The sequence below is a fragment of the Macaca thibetana genome, chromosome 7 (genome assembly GCF_024542745.1).
Source record: "Macaca thibetana thibetana isolate TM-01 chromosome 7, ASM2454274v1, whole genome shotgun sequence".
Lineage (NCBI taxonomy): Eukaryota > Metazoa > Chordata > Mammalia > Primates > Cercopithecidae > Macaca > Macaca thibetana.
Window position 1 is genome coordinate 160,400,796 of NC_065584.1, and position 20,499 is coordinate 160,421,294.

Below are 20,499 nucleotides of genomic sequence, written 5' to 3' on the forward strand. Positions count from 1 at the left end.
CTGCACACTCCAGCCTGAACAACGGAGTGACACCCTGTCTAATATATATATATATTTGGAAGGATACACAAGAAACTAATAATACAGGAGAGGAACTGGATAGCTATGGGACAGAAATGGGAAGAAGACTTCACCATATACTCTTCAATTCATTTATTTTATTTTTTTGAGAGAGAGTCTAGCTCTGTTGCCCAGGCTGGAATGCAGTGGCGTGATCTTGGCTCACTACAACCTCCAGCTCCCGGGTTCAAGTGATTCTCCTGTCTCAGCCTCCTAAGTAGCTGGGACTATAGGCGTGCACCACCATGTCGGGCTAATTTTTGTATTTTTAGTAGAGACAGTTTTTTGCCATGTTGGTCAGGCTGGTCTCGAACTCCTGACCTCAGGTGATCCACCCGCCTCGGCCACCCAAAGTGCTGGGATTACAGGCGTGAGCCACTGTACCTGGCCTCTTCTGTATATTTTAAATTTCAATCATATAAATGTATTACCTATTCAAAGATAACTACATTTTTAAAAATGGGGAGAGGAATGATCTGGAAATGTATTCTGCAAAGCCACCCAGAGCCACAGGGAACCAACCATCTCTGCCAAACACAACCAGTGATGCAACACTGGGCAAAATGCAGACTGTATGGAAACTATGCAGCTGTTAGTAGTTTCTTCTGATCCCTAATTCCTTAATTTATGACCCAGAAGAGGCCCATGCTGCACTGAGAATATAAGAATCGGCCCCACCTTCAGAGCAGCTCAGCCTTAAACACTCTTATCCTGCCCTATTTCCCTGTTTGCCCATCTTGGCACTTAGAATTAAGTGTATGGAAGACATTTCCTCAGATTCCCTTAGAAATTATTTGTCTTGAACTCCCAAGAGTGCCACAGAAACATTTGGGCTGACGGCAGATGGGAAGACCACACCAATACCAGCATTCAGAGTACAGAAGCCAAACACAAGCATCCCAGGAAATGTGGGGAGTGAAAGTCTGGGCGTGGCTTTCACAAGTTCCTAAACCACAGAGCTCAGTACAGCTGCCAGGAAAAGAAAGAAAAACTTAACCAAATAATTGAGCTTTCGGTTTAAAAGTTTGGTCTTTCCCTACTTCCTCATCTCCTAAGCTCTGGGTATAAAAGAAACCTATTGGCCGGGCGCGGTGGCTCACGCCTGTAATCCCAGCACTTTGGGAGGCCGAGAAGGGCGGATCACGAGGTCAGGAGATGGACACCATCCTGGCTAAACCCCGTCTCTACTAAAAAATACAAAAAATTAGCCGGGCGTGGTGGTGGGCGCCTGTAGTGCCAGCTACTCGGGAGGCTGAGGCAGGAGAATGGCGTGAACCCGGAGGCAGAGCTTGCCGTGAGCTGAGATCGCGCCACTGCACTCCAGCCTGGGCGACAGAGCGAGACTCTGTCTCAAAAAAAAAAAAAAAAAAAAAAAAAAGAAACCTAACTCTGCCAGGATTTACCCCTCCGAATCCCAATCTGTGGGCAAGAAGATCAGCCAGCCAACAAAAAGTCTACTTTGAAGGGGGACTCTGTAGAGACAAGCCTAGAGCCTTCGGAATGGTTCACAGCTCCTAGCCCAGAGAAAGAAGCCAAGGAGTTAAAGCTTCCTTACGATTTCTGCAGTTCCAGTAACCGCCGGCGGCGCTCACTCTGCTCCAAAGAACTGTACTTGGACTTGTACTGGGATAGGCGGGGGTGTGGGGCAGCTGTGCTGTTCAGATCTTGAGACACAGAAAAGCTACTAGCCAGGGCTTGACTCAACTCTTCCATCTTCCCTACAAGAAAAACGTAAGAAAATGGTTCATTCATTTCATATCATCTCCTGTATACAGGCAGTTATGCAGTTATGACATAATATGATGTCCACATTCCTGAAAAAACATTAACTTAATGCAAAATCACAATTGTTTCCATGAGAAAAAAGGAACTGAAAGGGTAAATTAGTCATATATTAGCAATAACATTATTTTCCTACAGATATTTCCTTTTTTTCTTTTTTTTGAGACAGTGTCCTCTCTATCACCCAGGCTGGAGTGTAGTGGCGCAAGCATAGCTCACTGTTGCCTCAATCTACTGGGTGAAGCGATCCTCCTACCTCAGCTTCCCCAGTAACTGGGACCACAGGTGTACACCACCACACCCAGCCAATTTTATAATTTATCAGTACAGACAGGATCTCCCTATGTTGCCTAGGCTAGTCTTGAACTCTTGGGCTCAAGCAATCTTCCCTCTTCAGCCTCTCAAAGTGCTGGGATTATAGGTTTGAGTCACTGCGCCCCGCCTTTTCTGAGCAGTTCCTCTATAGTTTCCTGAATAGCCACCACTCATTAACCAATGTAACTCTCTATGCAGTTTATTCAACTGTTTAATTGAATTAATTTCAATTAATTCAATTAATTACTTTATTCAATTGTAAATTGAATTAATTTATTTAATTCTCAACTAAGTGTCAACTCATATTATGAAAATTTAGTTCCAGAGGAAACACTGGTTCTAGGGTCCCTGGAGGAAGACAAGAGGAGTCAAAAACCCCAAACTTGCTGGGCGCAGTGGCTCACGCCTATAATCCCAGCACTTCTGGAGGCTGAGGTGGGTGGATCACGAGGTCAGGAGTTTGAAACCAGCCTGACCAACATGGTGAAACCCCATCTCTACTAAAAATACAAAAATTGGCCGGGCACGGTGGCTCAAGCCTGTAATCCCAGCACTTTGGGAGGCCGAGACGGGCAGATCACGAGGTCAGAAGATCGAGACCATCCTGGCTAACACGGTGAAACCCCGTCTCTACTAAAAAAATACAAAAAACTAGCCGGGCGAGGTGGCGGGCGCCTGTAGTCCCAGCTACTCAGGAGGCTGAGGCAGGAGAATGGTGTAAACCCAGGAGGTGGAGCTTGCAGTGAGCTGAGATCCGGCCACTGCGCTCCAGCCCGGGCGACAGAGCGAGACTCCGTCTCAAACAAACAAACAAACAAACAAACAAAAAAACCCAAAAATACAAAAATTAGCTGGACGTGGTGGCAGGCACCTGTAATCCCAGCTACTCGGGAGGCTGAGGTAGGAGATTCGCTTGAACCTGGGAGGCAGAGGTTTCAGTGAGCCAAGATCGTGCTACTGTACTCCACCGTGGGCGACAGAGCAAGACTTCAAAAGAAAAAAGAAACTCTAGCCAGGCATGGTGGCTCATGCCTGTAATTCCAGCACTTTGGGAAGCCAAGACAGGAGAATCACTTGAGGCCAGGAGTTCAAGACCAACCTGGACAATGTAGTGAGGCTATGTCTCTACTTTTTAAATAAAAAAGTAAAAAATTACTTTAAATTATATTTTATTTTTAAAAAATCTGGCTGTTACTTCCTCATAGTCTAGTTTTGTTTTGTTTTTAGGTGGGCAGAAAGAAGGTTTCAGGGTTACTTATGTGGGACTCACTTGGAAAAGAGCTAGGATGTGGAGGGCTGCTTAACAAGTAACACCAATGCGCCAGTAGTATGAAGAACTTACATAAAGTACATTAGGGAAACAAGACAAGTAGATGTCATTTTGAAAACAGACTTCCCACTTCAGGTGGACCCTAAAGAATGGGAGTGGGGAGAAAGGTGAATTCACACTTTATTCACACTCCTGTGAGCCTTAGACTATAAGAAAACAGGAACATTTGGGAGAAATCTGACTCGCACTGCTGGGCTGGCCCAACCCTCTGGTTCTAGTGTAAACCAGAGGGCACCTCCAGTGCTTAACTTCCATCCCAGGCCAGGTCCAGTGCTCTCAGCACCAAAATCAACAGGTTCATTCCAGAGCCTCTACAGTGAAAAATACAACTCCATAGCCCTCTACTTGGCCAGTGAGTTACTTTCCATTGCCCAAGTGAAGTCAGATCTTTTTCTTCATTTGAAACATTAGATTTTGTTTAATTAATTAATTTTTTTGAGATGGAGTCTCGCTCTGTTGCCCAGGCTGAAGTGCAGTGGTACGATCTCGGCTCACTGCAAGCTCTGCCTCCCGGGTTCATGCCATTCTCCTGCCTCAGCCTCCCGAGTAGCTGGCACTACAGGCGCCTGCCACCACACAAGGCTAATTTTTTGTATTTTTAGTAGAGACAAGGTTTCACCGTGTTAGCCACGATGGTCTCGATCTTCTGATCTCGTGATCCGTCCGCCTTGGCCTCCCAAAGTGCTGGGATTACAGGCGTGAGCCACTGTGCCTGGTCGATTTTGTTTAATTTAAAAGGAACTTAAAAATTGTGGTTTGCCAGGTGCAGTTGTGCTTGCCTTTAGTCCCAGCTACTCTGGAGGCTGAGGCAGGAGGTACGCTTGAGCCCAGGAGTTTGAAGCCAACCTGAGCAATATAGCAAGACCCTGTCTGTAAAATGAAAAAAAAAAAACTGTGGCTAAATTCATGTATCATGAAATTCGTCATCTTAACCATTTTTAGGTGTACAGTTCTGTAAACTTAAGTATGTTCAACACTGCTGTGCAGAACTCTCCAGAACTCTTTTTATCTTGAATAACTGAAACTCTATAACCTTTAAACATAAAAGAAATTTTTTTTTTTTTTTTTGAGACAGAGTTTCGCTCTTGTTACCCAGGCTGGAGTGCGACCCCACCATTTCAGCTAACTGCAAGTCCCGCCTCCTGGGTTCACGCCATTCTCCTGCCTCAGCCTCCCTGGTAGCTGGGATTACAGGCGTGCGCTGCCACGGCTGGCTAATTTTGTACTTTTTTTTTTTTTTCCAGTAGAGATGGGGTTTCTCCATGTTGGTCAGGCTGGTCTCGAACTCCTGACCTCAGGTGATCCGCCTGCCTAGTGCTGGGATTACAGGCGTGAGACGCCGCGCCCCGCCATAAAAGGAACTTTTTAGTAGATAAGATTAGCCTATTATCAGTGTGAATTTAAGATGTGTCTTTTTTTTTTTTTTTTTTTTTTGAGACGCAGTCTTGGCTCTGTCGCCCAGGCTGGAGTGCAGCGGTGCGATCTCGAGCTCCGCCTCCCGGGTTCACGCCATTCTCCTGCCTCAACCTCCTGAGTAGCTGGGACTACAAGCGCCCGCCACCACGCCCGGTTACTTCTGTTTTTGTATTTTTAGTAGAGGCGGGGTTTCACCGTGTTAGCAAGGATGCTCTCGATCTCCTGACCTCGTGATCCCGCCCGCCTCGGCCTCCAACAGTGCTGGGATTACAGGCGTGAACCACCACGCCCGGCATTTTTTTCTTTTTTTTGAGATAGGGTCTCGCTCTGTTTCCCAGGCTGGACGGCAGTGGTGTGATCTCGCCTCACTGCAGCCTCCACCTCCTGGGTTCAAGTGATTCTCCTGCCTCAGCCTCCTGAGTCGCTGGGATTACAGGCGTGCACCACCATGCCCGGCTAATTTTTGTATTTTTAGTAGAGAAGGGGTTTCATCATGTTGGCGAGGCTGGTCTGAAACTCCTGACCTCAAGTGATCCGCCTGCTTCAGCCTCCCAAAGTGCTCGAATTACAAGCATGAGCCACTGCACCCGGCCTGAGGCATGTCTTAATATCTTTGCAGTGCAACCAGGGATTGCCATTCCTGAGTGACTGAGGCCTCATGATGAGTGCTTGGGATTCATATGGTATGTTATTCAAATCATCCATAATGGTATATATGCTATTGTCTCTACTTTTCTGTACTTTTGTGTAAGTTTGAAATCTTTCATAATAAAAAAAAATTTAAAGTCATTATGTCTTCAGTTCATCACCAAAGTAATGACCAAATCCAAAGCACCTTTACTAGGCCTATCATGCACTATCTTGGTGTGGGCTCCCGCTCTGCCAAGAACCACACAACCTTTGAAGCTGATGTCCTGGATACTGGGGCGGTTCCTTTACCTTCCTTCAAGGCTGTTCTTGGCGAGCTCCTGCTGTTTCAACCCATTCCTTGGATGGTGCTGCCTCCAAGTGTTCGGACCTTAGCCCAAGGTGGTTTTATTCTCCACCATTATCCTCCGCCTCCAACTCCCTAAAGTACGACCCCACCAGGCCCCGCCCACGCTTCACCCTCCCTCCCTGTCTAGCCCCTTCCCCCATCCGTTCCCCCTCCTTCGCGTCTTCCCATCCGGCGCCCCCGCCTCGCGTTCCCTGGGTCCACATCCTGCCAGCCTCCGCGTATCCCTACCCCTGCTACCGGGCTCCAACCCCGGGGACCCTATCTGCTCCATTCGGCCGTGCGCGCCGCCACCGCCCCGCACCGCCTTTTTCTAGGCATGGGGTCATCTAGGCCATGCGTGATTCACCCCTGCCCCACAAAAGTCCCTGAAGGGTCCTGGCCGGACAGTACGGAATAGAAGAACGAAAACTCTCCCAAAAGGAGTCCCCGGCCTGGCTCTACCCCTCCAGATGACGCCCCGGGAGGCCAGAGTGCGGGGCCGGCCACAGGGAGTCACAGCCCGGCACCGAGAGGCAACTCGGCAGCTGGCGGGGCCCGGGCTCGAACCCAGGGACTCACCCAAACCGAGGTGACCGTCGCACGCGCCGCTGCCGCCACCGGGACCGACCAATCACCTGCCCTGGGAGAGCTGGGCCCGCCCCCCCTAGCGGCTGCCGCACCGCTGGGCCCACAGGCCTCGAGCCCTGAGTTTCCGGCTCCTCCCTACTTTGCGAACGCTGGGAGTTCCGTTGCCTGCAGGCCGTTACTTCCGCCTTCAACGGCTGGCGCATTTCCCAACGGCTAGGGTGGGGGCCCTCCTGCATTTGCTTTGCACTGTCCGGGACCCTTCCTGCAAGATGACTTGACCAGGCCGAGGCCTCCCTCCTGAGCACAAGCTCTCGGGGCTCCTTTCGCCAATGGGAGGAGGCTGATCTTGTGGCCCGGCATTCAAGGCCCTGGGTCCTGCCGCCTCCCGCAGATGCTCCCGGGTCTTAGGGCTGCACCTGGAGTCCCTTTCCCCCTCCTGCGCCCGTCCTTTTAAACGGACAGTGCCAATTGCGTGGATTACTCCTCCTAACCCCTCACACCCAAGTTTCAGACACAGACCTTCGCTCCCCCACTTGCCCTTACAAAAGCAGAAACATACCCCGATTATTGCCTGTTTGCTGCTGTTGCCAGCTTCTTTCTCACTCGGCTGCGGGCTGAGTAATGGCAGGGACCTGGCTTGATTCCTACTTAAGTAGCCAGAGTCCAGCATAAGGGATGGTGCTCAGTAGACCCTGGGTGAAGGAATGATTGAATTGGTGCAAGAGATTAGGGGAAGCGGCAGAGATTTAGGAAATTCAGTCCTACCAGGGTGTAGCCTCTGCAAGTCGGGACGGCTGAGATTACAATTTTAAAACAATATTTATTGAATGCTTACATTCATCCACACCCTGCTTCACACCCATCATCTCATTTAATTTTTTTCCTTTTTTTTCTTTTTTAAGCCAGTAGATATTAACTCTCAATCATGACACGAAGAAGTAGACACACTGAAGCTCAGAGAGGTTAAGTAATTTGGCCAAAGTAACATAACTTTCAAGGAAAATGTTTGAATTTGCTGAATGTTTGATGTATAGAGAAGTTGACTACTAACGTATGACAGAAGCAAAGTATCCACCTTTGGCACATTTTTTAGTCCAGGGAATGCTAAGATGTGGACTTGTGTATTTCATGCACATTACACCATACATTCAGACTAAAAATAACAGGAAATTAGGCTGATGAAAGGCTACTACTAGACTGGTAAAAAGGGTGCTGGGGCCCTCGAAGGCCAATTTTTTTGGACCTGAGATTTTATTTAGGTGGCTCTTTCAGTGGCCAGGCTGAGCAAATCTGTCCACTAGGGTATTTATTTGGTGCATCCACGAATAAAAGCTCATGTCTGCCTGATTTATGAGACTGACAAAAAAAGAGAAGCCCAGGGCCTGACTTCACTAGGGAATTTTGACACACAGGATATTAGGTATTTTCTTTTTTTTTTTTTTTTTTTTTTTTGAGACGGAGTCTCGCTCTGTCACCCAGGCTGGAGTGCGGTGGCCGGATCTCTGCTCACTGCAAGCTCCGCCTCCCGGGTTTACGCCATTCTCCTGGCTCAGCCTCCCGAGTAGCTGGGACTACAGGCGCTCGCCACCTCGCCCGGCTAGTTTTTTGTACTTTTTAGTAGAGACGGGGTTTCACCGTGTTAGCCAGGATGGTCTCGATCTCCTGACCTCGTGATCCGCCCGTCTCGGCCTCCCAAAGTGCTGGGATTACAGGCTTGAGCCACCGCACCCGGCCAGGATATTAGGTATTTTCTTTTTTTTTTTTTTTTTTTTTTGCCCAGGCTGGAGACAGAGTCTCACGCTGTTGCCCAGGCTGGAGTGCAGTGGCGCAGCCTCCTGGGTTCACGCCATTCTCCTGCCTCAGCCTCCAAACAACTACATCCCTTACAACCACTAATTTTTTGTATTTTTAGTAGAGGTCACATCTAATGGTCAGGACTGCACAGAAGAGAACAAAGACCCTAAACGTTGAAGCACAGAAGAGAACAAAGACCCTAAACGTTGGAGGAAAATAGACTGAGACAGAGAAAGAAGTTCCCAAATTCATGCATGGAGGTCCAGGAGAAAGGTTCTAGTTCCTCACTTAGCTGAATAACTTCTCGTATCACTGAAAAAACAAAACAAAACCAGGCCAGGCACAGTGGCTCACGCCTGTAATCCCAGCACTTTGAGAGGCCAAGGTGGAAGTAGCCCATGAGTTTGAGACCAGCCTGGGCAACATGACAAAATCCAGTCTCTACAAAAAAAAATTAGCTAGGTGTAGTGGTGTGAGTCATGATCCCAGCTACTTGGAAGGCTGAGGTGGGAGGATCACTTGAGCCCCAGAAGTCAAGGCTGCAGTGAGCTGTGATTCTGCCACTACACTCAGCCTGGAGACCCTGTCTCAAAACAAACAAAAACCAAAGCACCTGGCCCAGGGGTTCATTTAGAGCCAGTGGATGTTTCAGAAGGGGCTACCTCTGGAATCTCAGCTTCAGAATGTTGGCCACATACACACACTGTGCTTAACGGCTTTAAATCAATTAATTTAAGAAAAAAAAGCCTGACTACATGTATTTAAAAGGGCAACATTGGCCAGGTGTGGTGGCATATGCCTGTAATACCAGCACTTTGGGAGGCCAAGGCGGGCGAATCACCTGAGGTTAGGAGTTCGAGACCAGCCTGACCAACATGGAGAAACCCCGTCTCTACTAAAAATATAAAATTAGCCGGGCATGCTGGTGCATGCCTGTACTCAGCTACTCAGGAGGCTGAGGCAAGAGAATTGCTTGAACCCAGGAGGCAGAGGTTGTGGTGAGCCAAGATGGTGCCATTGCACTCCAGCCTGGGCAACAAGAGTGAAACTCGTCTCAGAAAAAAAAAAAGTAATTGCAGTTTTTGCCATTAAAATTAATGGCACCAACCTAATATAATCTTGCTAGATAGATGTGGATGTCTGCAGAAAGCTGTAAGTCTGGAGACTTTATAAAAATCAGAGATTAGCAAGTGTCGAAGTGATAAGGAGTCACACTAATAGAATTTTTCTTTGATGTAATCAGAAAAATTCAAAGAGGACAGAAGAGGGAAGAACCACTTTCTCACTCTATTATTCAATGACATTAAAGTGGAATCTGTGTATCCCTTAAAATCTTCTAGTTGCCCATGGGCAGGAGAATCCTTACCTAGAGAAGAGGAGGTTGAGAGCAGGAAGGTGTCCAGCCCAGAGAGGAAGTGGAGGGCGGTAAGATCACAGAGGCAGCTGGGACACAGGGGCAGGTAAGGGCCTGCAGGCCACAGTGGGGAGTTTGGATTTTACCTCCATTGCTGAAGAGGTTTTTTTTGGGGGGGGCTGCAGAGGGGCTTTATTTTTGTTTTTGAGACAGATCTTCCTCTGTCGCCCAGGCTGGACTGCAGTGGCATGATTTCTGCTCACTCCAACCTCCATCTCCCGGGTTCAAGCAATTCTGCCTCATCCTCCTGAGCAGCTGGGATTACAGGCATGCACCACCATGCCTGGCTAATTTTCATATTTTTAGTAGACATGGGATTTCACCATGTTGGCCAGGTTGGTCTCGAATTCCTGACCTCAGGTGATCCGCCCCCCTTGGCCTCCCAAAGTGCTGGGATTACAGGCATGAGCCACCATGCCTGTCCGCAGATGAGGGTTTTTAAATAGTTATGAGATAGCAGATTCCAGCTTTAGTGAGCTCTCACTGGCTGCTTGGTAGAGAACTGAATGTAGGCAACTAAGTGTGGAGGCCTGGAAGTCAGTGAGCAGACCTGGCATGAAAGTATGTTGGGGGATGTGATAGGAAGTAGCTGGATTAAGATATAATCTAGAAATAAAACCTGGACATTTTGTTACTCTTTTTATTGAGATGGAGTCTTACTCTGTTGCTCAGGCTAGAGTGCAATGGTGTGATCATAGCGCACTGCAGCCTCAATCACATGGGCTCAAGTGATCCTTCCACCTCAGTCTCTCAAGTAGCTGGAACTACAGCTGCATGCCACCACACCCAGCTAATTTATTTATTTATTTATTTATTTGAGACGGAGTTTCACTCTTGTTGCCCAGGCTGGAGTGCAATGGCGCAATCTCAGCTCATTGCAACCTCCACCTCCTGGGTTCAAGCAGTTCTCCTGCCTCAGCCTCCTGAGTAGCTGAGATTACAGGCATAAACCACCATTACTGGCTAATTTTGTATTTTTTAATAGAGATGGGATTTCTCCACATTGGTCAGGCTGGTCTCAAACTCCTGACCTCAGGTGATCTGCCCACCTTGGCCTCCCAAAGTGCTGGGATTATAGGCCGGAGCCACCAGGCCCGGTCTAATTTATTTTTTTAGAGACGAGGTTTAGCTATGTTGCCCAGGCTGGTTTTGAACTCCTGGGCTCAAGAGATCTTCCTGCCTTGGCTTCTCAAAGTGTTGGGATTACAGGTGTAAGCCCCATGCCTGGCCAGTTTATTACTCAAAAAATAGGGGAAATTAGCAAGAATTATACATGCGTCCTAGTCTAGTCCCCAGCCAAGACTTTCCCCTTGAGGTTTATTAGATCTGAGAGAAAATAGGAAAGGGAACAACTTCCTCCCTAACTCGATGTTGTTAAAGGCCAAGGCCATGCACTGTCTAAGTCATCCTGAGGACCAGTGCTTCTCATTGGCCGCTTGGAGACACCTTGTAGGACAGTAAAGTCAGTTATGGGCCGGGCGCGGTGGCTCACACCTGTAATCCCAGCACTTTGGGAGGCCGAGGCGGGCGGATCATGAGGTCAGGAGATGGAGACCATCCTGGCTAACATGGTGAAACACCGTCTCTACTAAAAAATACAAAAAATTAGCTGGGTGTGGTGACAGGCGCCTGTAGTCCCAACTACTCAGGAGGCTGAGGCAGGAGAATGGCGTGAACCTGGGAGGTGGAGCCTGCAGTGAGCTGAGATTGCACCACTGCACTACAGCCTGGGCGACAGAGCGAGACTCCGGCTCAAAAAAAAAAAAAGTCAGTTATGGCTGGTCGCGGTGGCTCACACCTGTAATTCCAGCACTTTTGGAGGCTGAGGCAGGTGGATCACGAAGTCAGCAGTTTGAGACCAGCCTGGCCAATATGGTGAAACCCCGTCTCTACTAAAAATAGAAAAATTAGCCAGGCATGGTGGCAGGCGCCTGTAATCCCTGCTACTCGGGAGGCTGGGGCAGAAGAATCACTTGACCCAGGAGGCAGAGTTTGCAGTGAGCCAAGATTGTGCCACTGCACTCCAGCCTGGGCAACAGAATGAGACTCCATCTCAAAAAAAAAAAAGAAGAAGCCAATTATGCTAGGAGGAAGAAGCAGACGTGAAAGGGTGGCAAAGTCAGGCAACAAAGGGAGTCACAGGAGCCAGGCTGCAGAAACTATAGCCACACGGGACCCTAAAGCTCAAGGGAGCCAAACCTCTTCCCTACTCCCACCGCACCCCACCCCACCCCCATTCCAAGGTCCCTGAGCCAGTCCTGGGTGAGAGGAATCATGAAAGTGGTTAAGGGTTAAGGTCTTGGGCCCTGGAGCTAGATGGCCTAGATCCAAATCCAGACTCAGTTACCTGCTGGCACGGTTGCCTGGGTTTGTTATTTCACCCTCTGTGCTCAGTTACCCTCTCTGTAAAATGTGGTTAACAACAGCACCTAGCTCATAAGGTTGTTACAGCGTTCATTGAGCTAATCTAGGTGAGGTGATTAGACTAGTACCTGGCACAGAGTAAGTCTTTAAAAATGCTGTTTTGTTAGTCTTTAACTTGTTATAAAATAACCTCTCCATGACTGATTTACTTATATCTACAATAAATAAATTGACGCCTACTTAGGTGAGCCCAAGAGAATCTCTTCCCTGCAGACAAAAGTGCTTGCCCAGACTTGAGGGGAAATAGTTTGCCCGGGTTAGGTACAGGCAGAGGGTGAGGATTTTAATCCAGACTTTCAGCCCTTATGGACTCCAAAATCCCTGATTTTTTTTTTTTTTTTTAGACGGAGTTTTGGTCTTGTTGCCAAGGCTGGAGTGCAGTGGCACGATCTCAGCTCACTGCAACCTCTGCCTCCGGGGTTCAAGTGATTCTCTTGCCTCAGCCTCCTGAGTAGCTGGGATTACAGGCGCACGTGCTACCATGCCTGGCTAATTTTTTGTATTTTTAGTAGAGATGGGGTTTCATCATGTTGGCCAGGCTAGTCTCAAACTCCTGACCTCACGTGATCCATCGCCTTGGCCTCCCAAAGTGCTAGGATTACAGGCGTGAGCCACTGCGCCTGACTTTTTTTTTTTTTTTTTTTTTTTTTTTTTTTTTTTTGAGACAGGGTCTCACTCTGTCACCCAGGCTGGAGTGCAGCAATGTGATCTTGGCTCACTGTAACCTCCACCTCCCAGGCTCAAGCAGTCCCCCGATCCCAGCCTTCCAAGTAGCTGGGACTACAGGTGCTTGCCCCCACACCCAGCTGATTTTATTTTATTTTATTTTTTTAGAGACGGACTCTTGCTCTGTTGCCCAGGCTGGAGTGCAGTGGCGTGATCTCAGCTCACTGCAACCTCCGCCTCCCGGGTTCTAGCAATTCTCCTGCCTCAGGCTCCCGAGTAGGTGGGATTACAGGTGCACACCGCCACGCCTGGCCAATTTTTTGTATTTTAGTAGAGACAGGGTTTCACTGTGTTGCCCAGGCTGGTCTCAAACTCCTGAGCTCAGGCAATCCACCAGCCTCAGCCTCCCAAAGCGCTAGGATTACAGCACTTAGAGCGTTTACAGCACTTTCAGCCACTGCGCCTGGCCTGATTTTAGTATTTTTAGTAGGGATGGGGTTTCGCCATGTTGCCTAGGCTGGTCTTGAACTCTTGACTCAAGCAATCCACCCACCTTGGCTTCCCAAAGTGTTGGGATTATAGGCATAAACCTGGCCAAAATCCCTGATTTTTATCCCATGGACCCATGGAATGTTACCTGCCCTGTAATTTTTTTTTTTTTTTTTTTGGGAGACAGGGTCTTCCTGTGTTCCCCAGGCTAGAGTGCAGTGTTGAGATCACAGCTCGCAGCAGCTTCTACCTCTTAGGCTCAAGTGATCTTCCCACCTCAGCCTCCCTGAGTAGCTGGGACCATAGGTGCATGCCACCAAGCCCAGTTACTTTTTTTTTTTTTTTTCCCCTGTAAAGACAAAGTCTTGCTATGTTGCCTAGGCTGGTCTCAAACTCCTGGGCTCAATACTCCCACCTCAGCTTCCCAAAGTGCTGGGATTACAGGCGTAAACCACTGCACCTGGCCCCTGCCTTATATTTTTAAGGGGTCTACTTTCACTCCTGATTTTCAGCTCATTTGCTGAATGAGTGAGTGATTTGGTTCATCTCTGCTGAGACTTTGCCCTTCCATGCAGGGAAGCAGCCTGGCCCCAGGTAGGGGGGAAATGTCCTTTACAAACTGCCCAGGGGCTTCAAAGTTGGGACCCATTCTTGGATTTTTTTTGGGTTTTGAGATGAAGTTTTGCCCAGGCTGGAGTGCAATGGCCTGATCTCGACTCAGTGCAACCTCCACCTCCTGGGTTCGAACGATTCTCCTGTCTCAGCCTCCTGAGTAGCTGGGATTATAGGGGCCCGCCACTATACCAGGCTAATTTTTTGTATGTTTAGTAGAGATTTCTTTGTATGTTTAGTAGAGGTTTCTCCATGTTAGCCAGGCTGGTCCGGAACTCCTGACCTCAGGTGATCCACCCGCCTCGGCCTCCCAAAGTGCTGGGAATATAGGCGTTAGCCACTGCACCCAGCCTTTCTTGGATGTTAAAACCAAGGTTTGTCCTAAAGATTGCACAGCTTTCCTGAGCCAGGGCTGGGGATTGTTGGGGCAGCAAAGCACCTCTAAATTTTTCTCTACTTTCCAAGTGTTGACAGCACTCTTTTATATCCTTTTCTCTAAATCAGAAACAGAGCAGAAACTAGAGCCATCTCATCCTGCCTCTTCCTGTCATAGAAGGGAGATGGAGGGAGGCCTAGAGAGAGAAGCAGCTTATGCCCCTAGTCCCACAGCAAGTCAGAGGCAGGCAAGACCCCTTTTCCCTGAAGCCCCTGCAGCCTCTCTGCCCCTCTGGTGCTGGAATAGGATGCAGCATCTGTGTGATGTTTGCTCTGTGCCAAGCACTGGGCTAGGAACAAGCCCTGTGCTTTTCAAAGTGTGGTCCCCTGACTAGCAGCACCAAAATCACCTGGGAACTTGTTAGAAATGCAAATTCTCAGGTCCACCCCAGACCTCCTGAATCAGAAACATGAAGGGGGCCGGGCGCGGTGGCTCATGCCTGTAGTCCCAGCACTTTGGGAGGCCAGAGGTGGGCGGATCACGAGGTCAGGAGATCGAGACCATCCTGGCTAACATGGTGAAACCCTGTCTCTATTAAAAATACAAAAAATTAGCCTTGTGTGGTGGCGGGCGCCTGTAGTCCCATCTACTCGGAAGGCTGAGGCAGGAGAATGACCTGAACCCGGGAGGCGGAGCTTGCAGTGAGCTGAGATCCAGCCACTGCACTCCAGCCTGGGCGACAGAGCAAGACTCCGTCTCAGAAAAAAAAAAAAAAAAAGAAAGAAAGAAACATGAAGGGAGTGGAGACAGCATTTGTTTTCACAATCTTTCCCAAGGTTCAAATGTGGCATGCTCAAGTTTGAGAACCACTGCTCTAAGCCATAGTAGGCTCACTCCCGGTGTAACTGAGTGGCTAAAATTGTAGAACCCGGAGCCAGAGGGAATTAGGTGCAACCTGCCTCCATCACTAACTCTGTGACTCAGGTAAGCTATTATCTTTGAGCTTTAGTTTTGTCAGCGATAAAATGGCCACAATAATAGTGCCCATAAGGTTGTTGTGAGGACTACATGAGACAGCACAAAGCCTAGGGCGTAGTAAGCACTGTCGGGGTAGCCATTATTAGCTAGCTGAGTGATTATTTATTTTATTTTTTATTTTTTTGAGACAGTCTTGCTCTGTTGTCCAGGCTGGAGTGCAGTTGCACGATCTCGGCTCACTGCAACCTCTGCCTCCCGGGTTCAAGCAATTTTCCTGCCTCAGCCTCCCAAAGTGCTGGGATTACAGGCGTGAGCCGCCATGCCTAGCAGATTTTTTTTCTTAAGTCTAAAGCTTTTATTCTTGTTTTATTTATTTATTTATTTATTTAGAGACGGAATCTCACTCTGTTGCCCAGGCTGGAGTGCAGTGGCATGATCTCGGCTCACTGCAACCTCTGCCTCCCAGGTTCAAGCTATTCTTCTGCCTCAGCCTCCCAAGTAGCTGGGTTTACAGACATGTGCCATCACATCCGACTCATTTTTGTATTTTTGCTAGAGACGGGGTTTCACCATGTTGGACAGGCTGGTCTTAAACTCCTAGCTTCAAGTGATCTGCCTGCCTCGGCCTCCCAGAGTGCTGGGATTGCAGGCATGAGCCACCGCACCTGGCCTGAATTTTGAGGTTTTTATCTGCTTGGGTCATGGGTGCAGGATCCAATTACTCCAAGGGGGCTGATCTATCTGCCATGCCTTGTGGGTCTGGAGGGCCACAGAGGTCCTGCCTTGTACAGTCACTTTCTTTTCCTCCATGAGATCCACAATCTTGGGAGTCCTGAGGATGTTCCTCCAAATGGGCAGACTATGCCCAGCCACCAGAGCTGGAGAGCAGGATTCTCTCTCCTTCCACTTCTAAAGGGACAGCACTGAAATAAACATGGCCTCTGGAGTCACGTGAGACTGGACTTGAAACCTAGCCTTGGACAAGTTCTTATTCCAATTGTTTCCCAAACTGAAGTTACAGATACCACCAACTACCTTGCAGAGTTGTTGGTAAGAGTGAATGGCAGCCTAGCATTAGCAGGGCCTAGATGAGAGTTCGTTCCCTTCCTAACTTGAATATCACCTTTTCCTTAAAGCCTTCCCAGTACAATGTTTGCTCCCTCCTCACACCTTTATACAGCATCCTGTGGAGACCGATCACATTGTCTAGTGCTGCTGCTTTTCTCTGCTGGTTTGTAAATTCAAGTTCAGAGACTCTTTCTGAACTCTGACACACACCAAGGGCTGGGTGTGCTGATACTGACACAGTCCCAGTCCATTGCTTACTGGCTACATAATCTTTGGTAATTTGACCCAGCTCTGCCTCAGTTCCCTCATCTGAAAAGTTGAGAATTGGATTTTCCACTTTATAGGATTGTTGGGAGGTTGAAATGGGCCAATACAGGTGGTGCACTTAAAAATGGGGCTGACATATAGCAGAAGTACTTGGTATGACATCATCCCATGATGTAGTAAGTCCCCTTCCCTACATCATTTCTTCACCAAATGCTGCCTCACCTGGGGAAGCGAACAAGGAACCCCTAAAAGCCAATCCACTGATCTCAGCATCCTATTTATTCTCCTTTTAGAGGACCTGGCCAAGCACGGTGGCTCACACCTGTAATCCCAGCACTTTGGGAGGCTGAGGCAGGAGGATTGCTTCAACTTAGGAGTTTGAGATCAGCCTGGGTAACATACCAAAACCCTGTGTCTACAAATATTAAAAACTAGCCAAGTGTGGTGGCACATGCTTATAATCCCAGATACTGGGGACGCTGAGGTGGGAGGACGGCTTGAGCCCAGGAGATGGAGGCTGCAGTGAGCTGTGCCAACTCCACTGCACTCCAGTCCGGGCCTTGTGTGAAAAAAAAAAAAAAAAGAAAGAAAAGAAAAAATAATAAAGAAATCTTGAGTAAAACTTGGTAGTCTCCCTTCTAATTCTCTATCACTGCTGTCATCTAAATTTTCAGGAACCTCCCAGGCCACTTCTAACCGCTAGATGGCCAAGCTACAGGGTGATTATTTCCTTAGGCAAGCAAACATCCCAGCCCTCTAATACGGTATTTCCTGGGGCTGGAATATCAACAGGAAGTTATGTGAGGAAGAGCTCTGCCAAAACACTCATTCCAAGGAAGGGACTGGTAAAGTGACAAATTTGCCCAATCCTGTACAACATCCTGCATCCTCCACATCTGGCCCCTGTTGCACATCCCATCCATAGGCAGGTCGCTCGCTGCTGACCCTATTCTTCTCTGGGCTCCTAGGACCTATAAATATGACTCTATATAAGAAAACCAGAGTCTGGGCACAGTTTGCTCATGCCTGTAATCCCAGCACTTTGGGAGGCCGAGGCGGGCGAATCACGAGGTCAGGAGTTCCAGACCAGCCTGGCCAACATGGTGAAACCCTGACTGTACTAAAAATACAAAAATTAGCCGGGCGCGATGGCGGGTGCCTATAATCCTAGCTACTCGGGAGGCTGAGGCAGGAAAATTGCTTGAACCCGGAAGGCGAAAGTTGCAGTGAGCCGAGATCGCTCAACTGCACTCCAGCCTGGGTGACAGAGCGAGACTCCATCTCTAGAGAAAATAAAGGAAAACCAGACAGATTAAAAAGTTGCACTTACAAAGCAGTTGGGGCATTTATTGGCATTTAAACAAGGGAGGAGATCCTGAACACTAGTCTCGCTCAGTTTATAAAAACTTAAGGCCAAACTCTCCATCATCTGTACACAGCTTAACCACGGCCAGGAGCAAGAATTGGAGTTAAACGAATTGAACCAGTCCAACTACAAGACTAGATAAAGGGAAACAGGGCGTAGGGATTTGCGGTTTTTCCTTTTAGATTACCAAGTTTCCAACACAAGAAGCCAACAATACCCCAGTGCAGCACCAACTTACTTCCCACTGCTTTCCAAGGCAGAGTCAATTAATAATCAGTAGTCCAAGTTCTAAGAACATTTCCTGGAAAACAAGGACGCATCTCCCGTGGCTCTATGCAAGGCCTGCCACTGATGAATCAAGTTCTTAAGAACCTAAGACCATCTGACACCCTTGGGGAAAGCACCCTCATAGAATCTCCAGAATCAGGCCTCAGTTTTCCCATCTGTAAAAGACAGCCATGGAAAGTGGGAGATCCGCTAGGCTTCCAGATCGAAGTCATCGCGCTCCTCATTGTACTCCAGCACGTGCCGCTTGATCTTGGACGAGTCCACCCAAGTGACAAAGTCCTCCATGCTGCGCGTGACAAGGAAGGCGGGGTCGGTAACCACATCAGGGCCCACGCGTACGTGCCCTTGCTCCACAAAGGCTACGGCAGCCTGAAGGTGCTGCGCCATGCGCAGCTTGAGGAGCACGGTGGGAAGGCGGCGGCGGCAAAAGGACGAGGCCGTGACGAAGTCGCAGAGTTCTAGCGAACCACGCGTGGGCACCAGGCCGAGAGCATACAGCTTGTCCAGCAGCGCGGCCGAAGCGCGCACGCGGAACTGGTCGCGTTCGGGCAGGTCGCGCAGGCGCCGCGCCAGTTCACGGACCGCACGGCTCAGCTGGTTGTAGCGCGTGTAGTCCTCACGCCGCTGCAGCCGGTAACGCCGCAGTACGCGCAGCTCGTGCAGGTTGTGGTCGGTGACCTCCCAGTTCAGGAAGTCCACCTGCTTCAGCAGTTTCTGCTCGTGGAACTTAAGCTTCCGCACCATGATGGCGGCAGCCGCAGCACCAGGACCCGAAGCTGATAGTGCGTTTCAGTACCCGCGCGATTTCCGCCGCGGCGCACCAAGACCTGGACGGTCTGGGACCCTGGGCCAATGAAAGAAAGGCTTAAAGTCACGCCCTCATTTTCCATTGGCCAGGGTGGGACCACGCCCCTGCACTGGGATCTCGCGTTTCTTTTCTGCGCGTTTGCATAGGGAGGGGGTAGAAGCACTGCGCGGGGGGGCGGGTCCCTAGGCGGCTACGCGGGGTTTTTACGACTGTATCCCTTTGTGCGGCAATCATTTCCTCCTAGACTTCTGTCCTTTGGGGACTTTCAGAGTCTCCCCCGCAAGAGCTGAAGAGGCCATTTCTGGGGAAGAAGGGTGACTGCGGCTTGTTGATTGGGTTTACTGTGCTAACTTCCACTGGGCTCTTGCCATGCCGTGGGGGAGCTTGCCGGAGCCGGCTGTCCTGGGACTGACGTGGTAGTCCCCGCCTCCCGCCAGCGTCAGGTCCTTCACCTGGCAGGCAGAGCGATCTCTCATTGTCACGTTGGGCTGGGTAGCACCGAACCCATGAAATCCCGATTGCCTGGCCGCTTCCTAGGCGCACATTATAATCGGGATCTATAAGGGAGCCGCCTGGACATCTGTATTATTAACTAAGGTGTCAGATGATTCATAAAACCCAGCAAGTTTGAGAAACTTGGACTATAAGTACAAGTCCAAACCCTTTAGTCTGTGCTCAAATGAATTATCCTGACATAAATTTCTGGCCACCAAGTATTGAGTTAACAAATGTAATGCTGTTTCGGCTAGTTGCAGCTGTAAGTTACATCTGGTGTAGCGCTGCAGACCTAACCCCTTTTTGCCCAGGCATTTAACTTCTCACTGATCATTTTTGTTTTGTATGCTTTTCATTGTCTTTTACAATACAATATTTCTGGGTGGGGCGCGGTGGCACACACCTGTAATCCCAGCACTTTGGGAGGCTGAGGTGGGAGGATCATTTGAGGCCAGGAGTTCAAGACCAACCTAGGCAAAAAAAGAAAAGAAAAGAAAAGATAAAAGCGAGATCCTGCCTCTGTAAAAATTCTTAAAGAATTAGCCAGGCATGGTGGTGTGTGCCTGTATTCCTGACTACCTGGAAGGCTAAGGTGGGAGGATCACTTGAGCCCAGGACTTGGACGCTGCAGCGAGCTACAATGGTGCCACTGCACCCCAGCTTGCACAACAGAGCCAGACCCTGTCTCAAAAAATATATATATTAAAAAAAAATTCGATATCTGGAAAATAATAAACATAATATGTAAATTATAAAGTATAATAAATACTCATGAATTTAGCCAGTTTAAGAAAACATCACCAGGCTAGGCATGGGGCTCATGCCTGTAATCCCAACACTGGGAGGCCAAGGTGGGAGGATCACTGGAACCCAGGAGTTCAAGACCAGCCTGGGCAACATAGTAATACTCAGTCCCTGTGGACAAAAAAAAAAAAAAAAATTAGCGAGGCATGGTGGCAGCACCCATAGTCCCAGCTACTGGTGGGG

The 20,499-nt window shown here is 48.9% G+C and overlaps 2 protein-coding genes across 3 annotated transcripts in view; both read right to left on the bottom strand.

Moving 5' to 3' along the window:
* SNUPN (snurportin 1) overlaps nt 1-20,499 on the bottom strand; it is a 214,281-nt gene that overhangs the window by 23,726 nt on the left and 170,056 nt on the right. Inside the window, exons 1-3 of one of the 2 annotated variants that reach the window (XM_050799893.1) lie at nt 6,459-6,575; nt 5,843-5,921; nt 1,616-1,778 (exon numbers count right to left, since the gene is read on the bottom strand). In XM_050799893.1, coding sequence (XP_050655850.1) covers nt 1,616-1,773 — 158 coding nt within the window. In that variant the 5' untranslated portion in view covers nt 1,774-1,778; nt 5,843-5,921; nt 6,459-6,575. Of the gene's footprint in view, nt 1-1,615; nt 1,779-5,842; nt 5,922-6,458; nt 6,576-20,499 lie in introns of those variants that run through there. The other variant, XM_050799892.1, reaches the window with a different exon arrangement.
* IMP3 (IMP U3 small nucleolar ribonucleoprotein 3) lies at nt 17,876-19,103 on the bottom strand. The gene has a single exon (XM_050799912.1). It carries the CDS (start codon nt 18,951-18,953, stop codon nt 18,399-18,401), a length of 555 nt encoding a protein of 184 aa, XP_050655869.1. The 5' UTR covers nt 18,954-19,103; the 3' UTR covers nt 17,876-18,398.